Consider the following 9,353-nt stretch of genomic DNA (forward strand, 5'->3'; position numbering starts at 1 on the left):
TGCAAACATGGGTCCTAGACCACAGGTCAGCTCTAGCTCAACCACTAACTGGCTGAGCAGCACGGGGCAGCAGTTCCTGGAGTCCCTTGGACCCTGATTCTCTCCCTCATACAATGCTGGAATCCTCTAAACAACCTCCAAGGTCCCTCCTCAGTCCAAACCTCCAGTAAAATGTTAAGTCAATCCAGCTAGGGAAAAAAAAAAAAAACTCTCAGGTAGAAATTGTTGCATGGAGTCTACCTGAACTTCTTCTGTAATTTCAGTTCCTTTATGCTTTCACTTAAGATATAAGCTAAGAAATAGATATTCTGCTGCCTGGGGATTCAGAATCTGGGAGTTTCACAAGGTGATAACAAGACTTGATAGGCTCACACAAAATGGAATGCTTCTGAAGGAACCCATGAAGGAAATCAACTGAATGCAAAATAGTACTTTTCCTTTCTTTTTGCCTCAGTTTTTTTCTTTCATTTAGAAAGTTTCAAACCTTTAGAATAGTTGCAAGAATAGTACAATGAACACCTATATATCCTTCACCTTGCAAGACTCCTCTCAAGTACAGATACTCACAAGTCCAAATTTCCTAGGTGTTCGCACTGCAGAGTAACGACTTGGTAATACCTCCCAGTTCATATTGCTCATGGGAATAAGCTTTGGTCAGACTGAGGTGAGGGTCTGGATAACCACTAATAGCAACAAAATAAAGCATGACTATATTACTGTATTTTCTCCATTAACAATGAGCATATATCTCAGCCTGAAACTCTAATGTCAGAAACTTCGTAAACAGAGATCAAAATGAACCAACTCCTTATGAGTCAAGAGGGGAAAGCATGATCTTTGAAATTAGGAAGCCCTTGCTCCAATCCTAGCATTTCAAATCTAAACCCTGTGGCCTCTCTGAACCTAGGTCTTTGTTTACAAAGCAGGATAGAATGTCTACTTGCGAGACATATTGTGAGAATTACATAAGATAGTGTAACTAGAATGACACGAAGCAGCCATTCAACTGCTAGTTGCTTTTACACTTTACTTAGCATTTTCCCAAACAGTACTTCAGGAATGACAACCCTGTGGGATAAATTCATCAAATATTGCTATTTCCGATTTATACCTAAGAGACCTGAGGCTCAGAGACATTAAGGGAAGCAGAGAGGGAAGAGAGGGAATTGGCCTCTAAAAAGCAGGTGTGATTGGCTGGGTCTGTGGGAAGGGATGTTTCCATCACCTCTCCTAATGCTCACATCAACTCCAGGAAGCACGCTGTCACATCTGCAGTTTGCAGCGAAGTATTTAAGGTCAGAGCGGCTAAATTCACTGAAGGCCACATCTGGTTGAAGTGCCTATGTTAGGGTTTAGGAGCCTTGGTTCAGAGTTCAAGGGCTTTGGTTAATGGTTTAAGGGTCCTGGTTAAAGGCTTAAGGTCTCTGACTGAGGGTAAAGGGTTTAGGTGCCCTAGCTAAGGGTTTAAATGTTCTGGTTAAATGTATAAGTGTTCAGATCTTCTGATTCCACATTTAGGGCTCTTTCTACAACATCTAATGAAGACAACGTTTCAGAAAGTGGGATCTCTCCCCAGCTCAAGGAAGCAGACTTTTTCTCCAGCTCTATTTGACTCTCCCAGGCAACGGGCACCCAGCCTCTCTCCTTGACAAAGTGCTCTCCTCGGCAGGCCCACCAAGGCAAGGGGTGACTGGCAGCCTGCACAATGCGTGGGCAATGTCTCAATGCCAGGAATCTGATCAATGTGACCTCTGACCTGAGCTGATTATCACACTTTAAATAAGGTTATTAACTGAACACCTTTCTTAGAGAATGCCTATGGGAACTCAGACATTGGATGATTTAAAATAACACTTGAAACTGCTGAAGGGGCCGGAGTTGGGGCACTTTGACAGGCTAGACTGCTGAAGCAAGCCAGCGCTGTCATGAGACCACACGTAAAGGCTATATTCAAAGAAGGTCCCCACAAAGGTGTTCACTTAGTAATAAACACAGGCAAAAGCAGACTATCTGCACAAGCAGCTGGTGGAGGCTCTCCCTCGGTGCAGGGCTGAAAAACTGTATCGCCACCTGGTAGGGCTCACAGGCCAGCTCTCCAGCCTCAGAACCCAGCGGACAGCCACGTGGGCCCCACGGCCAGGCAGACTGTGTGTGGGTCCAGCACATTCCTAACTGAGTTTTTTTCTAGCCATGAAGACTTCAGATAAACCTCTCTGCTATTGTTCGCCAGGTTGAGACACGTGAGTGTGCCCTGTCACACCAACCAGCCCACACCAGAGACAGAGGTGTCCATCTTGACCCTCTGATGAGAATCCAGGTAAGAAACAGAACACCAGCCTCCTTTCCCACCGAGCAAGTAGAAGAAGCAGCAAGGTACCTGGAGGATTTGGAAACTATTCACCATAATGTAGACCAAAGGCAGGATTTTTGAAAAAAGTCTCTAAATAGAAATCTAACCAACAAAGGAGATGAGAAAAGCAAAAAGAAGAAAGGAAGGAAGGACAGAAGGAAGGAAGGAAGAAAGGATGAAAGGAAGGAAGGAAGAAAGAAAGAAAAGGAAGGAAGGAAGGAAAAAAGAAAAGAAAGCCATTCACTTTGAAAATTAAATGACATATTTAAGAAGCCATGAAATGAGAACATATTCATAAAAGGTAAGTGATTGTGGGTGATAGCTGGGTGCTACTAACCTTGTGTTTATTACTAGGTTTGTTTATCTTTCTCTGTATCTAACTTTCTTGGCAAGAATCTTGATCTTCTGGCAGAAAATTCTTCCCCAAACTACACCAATATGACATTGCTCATATATAGGTTTTCCAAAACCAATGTCTGGGTATTTTCACCATTGTGCAAAAACAGGAGACCCCGCAGAGCAGCAGACGGTCCTCAGCAGGCCTGACACTCGGGCCAAGCCCCAGGTGGCAGCTTAGAGAACACATTGTCCAGTGAAACCCCACACAGACTGGCCTTCGAAAATACCTGGTGTCTGCATCCCCCAAAAGTTGAACAAATGACAAGGTCATTCAAAACTCTTCATAGGGTTAGTAGAAATGGCAGGGATCTGGCGTTTTAGCAAACGTACACAAATCAGCGGGCTCTTATTAAACACTGCCAACAAGTAGTCATGCTTAAGAAGTCTCCTTTCCTCTCAGATTTTATATCACTGGGTTCATCTCAGGTACCACAAAGGACAGTAGAAATCTAACAAGTAAAAATGAGGTATGGAAAGGTCACCAGACAAACAGCAAAGAACAATACTTCTCATCTGAGCGAATGATTTTTCTCAGGGGATTAATTTTTAGCTTTGCGGGTTTTTTTAATTTGCAATTTTTTTGAAATTGCAAGTTTTTGTGGGCATGGTTTATAATAAAGGTGATCAAATCTTCCTGCCACTCTAGGTGACGGAAATTAAATTACCAGCAGTTATCGCTAAAACAAAAGTAAAGATATTTTGCCTACACATAATTGAGTATTTCTGAAGTCCACGGGTCCAGAAAACTTCTCAGTGTGAGTGTCTATTTCAACAAAGATATCCTGCTTTGTACTAGAAGAACTATGGAGTTTCTAATTACACATACATAAGTTTGGCAGCATTATTATTGTTCAATTTTGCTGTCTGCATCCAGGAATGTGAAAGATTTATATATACCACTGGTTGTGACTCTCCAACAATGAGTAATGAAAATTCCTCTTTATCATTTCTAGGATCAACACTAGTGTGACAGCAGAAAATGGCATTATTTACCTGGCCCACATTACTGTTGTACAGAATCTGGAAAAATAAATCCCTCCGTCCATTCAGGAATGTTCTCTTCCCAATTAAGGTTTTGATGATTCTGCACACAATATTGATTTTTACCCTTTTCTATTTGCATTTTAATTTAAAAAGTCCCTGTCGATTTCATTTCTATAATACAGTGTGTTTATGTTCTCAAAATCTTAACAACTTCTTATCCCAGGAGTCTCTTTAATATTTAATTTTTTACCCTGTTCAGTTACTGGAAAACATCTCATAGCTTCTTTATTTATTACTTTACTTAAGTCGATTTTTTTTCTTTACTCTATGAAATTATCCATTCGGTGATCACGTGACTAATATGCAAAAAGTTCTTATTTCAATTATACAAGCAAATCTAACCCATGATTATTAGGTAAACTATTTTGCCGATCATCCATTGTTTATTTCAGAGTATAATCAAGTACCACAGGCTAGATTAAAAGCTTAAGGATAGGGATTTTTTTTTCTGATTTAAAATAATAAAGGTAATCAAACCTTCCCGCCAATCTAGGTGATTGTGAAATTTAATTACCAGCAGTCATCATTAAAACAAAAGCAAAGCAATTTCTTTTACACATAATTGAATATTCTAGAAGAAAATTTCTAAAGAATTCTCAGAAACTGTATTTAAAAATTAATTTTAACCTGATCATTTCATTTGTTATGTCTTAGCTGGTAACACAGTAAACGAGAGGTGTGGGTGACGTTGTTCAACAACGGCAGGTGAGAATAGATTCTCAGGAAAATCAGATAACTTTGAGCTTAATACTGAGTCAATTATTTGATTTTTACTCTTTGTCCAAACACATCCAAATCTAAACCTCCCACGGCTATTCCTCCAAGAGAGGTTTAACTCACGTTATTCGATTTCACCTCTCTATATGCTGGACATGACAGAATCAACTGTTCCTTTCTTAGTGCTCAACTGCCCAAATCTGTCCTAAGGTGTCCAAACCTGTGCCTTCAAACCCACTGCTACCTGAAAAGAATGAAAACCTCCTATGCCAGCAGCACTGGTAAGAGATCTGGCAGCTCTCTGCACAATGATGATCGGCCTATAAGCATCACGGACCAGAGATGAGGAACCACCAAGAAAAAGAATCAATAGCCCTAAGAAGGAAGGTGAAAATTAGGCTATGAACTTCCCTATCTCCAGGCCTTTGCCTAAGCTCTTTTGTCTTCTGCTTTCTGAAAACAAAACCCACTCATCTTTCAAGGCCCAACTCATATGCCACCTCTACTGACCCTTCTAAACTGAGGTCATCGCTCTCTGCCCTGCACTCCTCCACATAATTCATTTTCTCAAGTTGGAATACAGATTCCTATTTGCTTGTCCATCTCTGCTGCTGGATGGGGAGATGGGGACGGGAAGGATCTGGATTCATCTTTCTATTACAAATGCTTCGGACTACGCCTGAAACCGAAAAGAAACAACAAATGCTTTTTTAATGGAGCTCAAACCTCAAGACCAAATTTAACAGGCAATATTAAGAGGCAGTTTGGATGTGTGCTGGACTTACTTTTGTACCTAAAGTCTGAGCCAGTGAGTGCCTGTCTGCCTGTCTTCTTTTTCATTCCGCCAAGGAACAAACTTCATTCACACCGAGCACTTATTAAATGCCACACCCTGTGCTAAGTGCTCTATACACATTATCTCATTTAATCCCCATGACATTCTTATGAAATAACTCTTATCAGTAGCATTAGTTTCATTTACAGATGAGGGAACTGGGGCTTGGAGAAGTAAAGTAACTCACCCCAAGTCATCCAACTGGTCAGTGGTGGAGCCAAACATAAGGACAATAATCCCAGAATTTCAGACCTAGAAGGAATCCTAAAACTATCTTCCTTACTTAACCTCTTCGTAGTTGAGGCTTATAACTTACTGCCTGACACATAGTAGGCCCTCCAAAACGATGATTAATAGGTTGATGGAGTGCCCTAATTTCTCAGACTCTGACCTTTGCCTGAAAGAACCCAGCTGTCACCATAAACAGGCTCTATTCTTTCCTGCCCAACACCTCTCATAGGTGTGAATTGCTCGTGTCATCTGAGTTATTCATGATCCAGACGATGGTAAGTGTGCTTAAAAAGAGAACCCCACTCCAGTTCTCATATATTTCCACAAAAAATGCCTGATGAATTGGTGAATTAGGCAATATAAGTTCATGCCCCAGGCTGATTCACACCAAATAATATATCCCTGCCTACTCTCCGAATTTCAGCTTTTTCGTAATTTCCCGCTTTCCATTAGGATTTAAAACAGCGGTAACTAAAGCAAAAAAGAGAACCATTACAAGCATCTCTATCTCATCTGCAAAACAATTACCAACATCTAAAGCTATACTGTGCAGCTTCAAATCCATGTATTCTTCCCAAGGCTGAGTTAGGTTTTTCAACCCGGTTTCTTAAGCTACCTCAAGATCTGAAAATTCAGATGCCATGGCATCTGTAATTTATGCCACCAGTAAATCCTGTGACGATACTGCCTTCTTGTCCTTTCTGCTTTCTTCTTTCCCTTCATCACCTCTCCCCCATCAGTTTATTTTCTAGTGGGCCGTTTTCTGAGAGGGATAACCATATGCTAATCATAAGCCAACATCACTGTATTTTAAATTCAATGTTAGTCAACCAAAATGAGTTGAAGAGCAGCAGCAGTGGTTTGGGGGTACTAAAAATAAGCTGTAGCTTTTGCTGAGTTCTCAGAATTAAAACCACAGGCGGTCAACTTGTTGCTGCTCTTAATAAGATATGACTGTTCTGCCCCATTGGATGCTACTACCAGAAACTTCAACTCTATCATACACAACACAACACTGTGCTTTTGTTTAGTTGGCAGTGATCAAAAAAGGAAGAGCTATTTCCCTGAAACTAAAATCTGCCAAAAAATCTAACAGATGGCTTTCAAGTGATCACCTTGTGCCACATCACAATTGCACCTTAGTAAATAGCCTTGCATTTATGATTTAATTAGCCATGCATCTAGAGATATGATTCCTTAATGCCTGGCTTGCAGTCCAGTGCCTCCAACAAAGTGTTTCTTTCTTTGAGTTTAATTTTTTGGTAGTAACTTAAAACACACACACAATAGGAATTAATAAAATATTAACATATTGAGCATTTCCATTAGGACTTCAAGATCTTCTTGCCCCCTGAACACTAAACTACACTAAATGTCTTATCAGTTATTCCTTTAGGTTTTGTCATTAAAGTTTTCAATGACCAGAGAGGTAAAAGAATTCTACCTAATGCATCATTTTGATTAGAAACCTGTCATACTCAGAATCCAGTGGGTCTGCTTCTATTGATTCGTACTCCTTCAGATTCATTAGCAATTTTTTTCTCTTCAATTAGACCCACTGATCAACCACAGAAACGCTGAAAGAAGCCCTTCCTTTGCTCGGTAGCATTTGGGAAAAAAATTGTATGCCTGGAAAGTAAAATTACAGAATGTTTTCCAAGAGGCCACAGAGGAAAATCACACACACACACACACACACCCCTGCACACTTGTAACCAGGCAAATTGTCAGAGGCTGGGCTCGACCACCTGTCCCCTAACTCTTCAATCAGGGCCAGAAAGACAACATCTCCTTATTACCTCTATCTCAAACCCATGCCCCAAGCGTGTGTCTCCAAGGAGCTGATTTCTGAAACAAACAAAGAAAATCAAGTCTGTGAGGAGCGAGGGTTTGCTCCCCTCTGCCTTGAATTTGGGCTTCCAGCGGAGTGGGTACCGCACCGCCAGCGGCTCTGGGCGCCCAGCGTCACCGTAACCTTTCCCGCCCGCCAGCCCTGGTTCCAGCTGCGCCAGAAAGTGCGAGCCCGCCCAGCTCGGTTCGCTTCCCGCCCGCTGCTCCCCAAACCCCTAGAACCCCCGCGTCCGCACACTACGGGCGCCCCCTGCTCTCCCACCTCTGCGCTGCCAGACGCCAGGCACGGAGGTGCTGTGGGCACCGAGGGTGCTGGCGAGCCAAACAAGTGTCACACCGGCCGCCTGTCCTCACTCCGGGAGAGCGGGCAGGACGCCCACAGGTAGGCTCTCTCCATCGCCGGGTGCGGGGCGAGGGCAGGGGGCGAGAGACCCGGCGCGGCTGCCGCGCCCGACGGGCTAAAACTCACCGGAGGACACTGAGGAGCCGGACAGGCTGGAGTTGCTGGACGCTGCCATCTCAGCGCGCCTCGCGCGTAGCTGCTCGCTCAGCCCCGGAGCGGACACCGCCGCCGCTGCCCTGGCCCGGCCGCTCGCAGCCTCCGCGGCCCCCAGCCCATGGCAAAGTCCTGGGGACGCGCAGAAAGCACCAGCCTCCGGACTCTGCCTGCACTTCCTGCTCCGCCAGATGACGCGCTGCTGCCGCTGCTATTTATTTGTGGTTTCCGTCCCTCTCGGCGCCCTCGCACGCTTTTCTCCGGGTGTCGGGGGTAGGTGCGAGCGGAGGGAGACTGAAGGGGGCCGGGGCGGACGAATCGCGGCTCCAGCCGAGCCCCAGCTGCCGTTCGCGCTCCCCGGCGCGCAGCTGGGACCAGGGCGCCCGGGCGGCCCGGAGCCGCCCCGCCAGCTCCCTGCACCCTCCCCCGGGCTCCCGCCTCCCCGGCGGCACTTCGAGCAGCCCGGGCAAAGGCGTCGGGAGACAGACAGACAGAGCGACCTCCCCCGTCTCCCTCCGCCCCAACTCCGCTCGCGCGCACACAAAGGAAGGAGAGGAGCGGGAGCTCGGGGGCTGGTTCAGCTGCCGCGGGCTTGACAGCTCCTGAGAAAGCGGCTGGTGGAGGGGGCTGTGGACTGCGGGGCGGGGGACACTGGTCCGGTGAGCGGGACCCCAGAGGTGCCGCGGAGGCCGCTTGGGGGCCGCGGGGCGAGCGTGGCTGCCGTGCGCGGCGCTGCTCCAAGGGTTTGAAGGCGACCGGGAGTGGGGAGTGGGGAGTGGGGAGAAGGTGGTGGGGCTGGCGGCGCCCGCCCAGGTTAAGGAGCAGCGAGACAGTCGGCGCGGGATCCAGAGGGCGAAGGCGGGGTCACTGAGGACACGATGTGAGGCAGAAGGGGGCCTGGGATGCCGGAGCGGCTATGGAGCGCTCCTTTCACTCCCCTCCAAACTGTCCTTTGTTGCTCTAGAGCTGGTGGTCCCTGCCCTGCCAGAAGGTGCGTTCCCTAAAATAACCTTAAAACACCCTGCAAGCCTAACACGCTGCGATTAAGTACCCCAGCCACGCACAGGGCCCGACGGGTCCATTGGGCTTTTGAGATGGCCCTTCAAAGAAATAGAGACGTTCCAGATATGTCATCAGGCCCACACAAAGCCGGGTATCAAAGAGAAAGAGGTTCTCAGACTGCGTCTTGCAAATGATCCTCACAAAAGATGTTAAGACTTGGCAGCAGGTCCGACTGTGCCATTTCTGGATAAGGAACTGCTTAGGTGTGTGAGAGGGGCTCTGGCATAAGGTGTGTACCCTTACCCCTGTATTTAAACCTAAATTAATTTTACTGGGAGGAAATACCATACAGATTTTTTTAAGTCTATTTCACGCTCCCAGCAGGGTAATCGGTTCTTTCATTCCTGAAGCAACAGAAAACTGTGAAA

The 9,353-nt window shown here is 45.7% G+C and overlaps 1 protein-coding gene across 1 annotated transcript in view; it reads right to left on the bottom strand.

The window, feature by feature from the left end:
• Positions 1-8,331, bottom strand: part of CHN2 (chimerin 2) — a 268,979-nt gene extending 260,648 nt beyond the window's left edge. Inside the window, exon 1 of the mRNA XM_074367307.1 lies at positions 7,897-8,331. Within this exon, the coding sequence (XP_074223408.1) occupies positions 7,897-7,945 (49 nt within the window). The 5' untranslated portion in view covers positions 7,946-8,331. The remainder of the gene's footprint in view (positions 1-7,896) is intronic.
• Between the last annotated feature and the right edge of the window lie 1,022 nt (positions 8,332-9,353).

This window comes from Camelus bactrianus, chromosome 7, assembly GCF_048773025.1.
Source record: "Camelus bactrianus isolate YW-2024 breed Bactrian camel chromosome 7, ASM4877302v1, whole genome shotgun sequence".
Taxonomy (NCBI): domain Eukaryota; kingdom Metazoa; phylum Chordata; class Mammalia; order Artiodactyla; family Camelidae; genus Camelus; species Camelus bactrianus.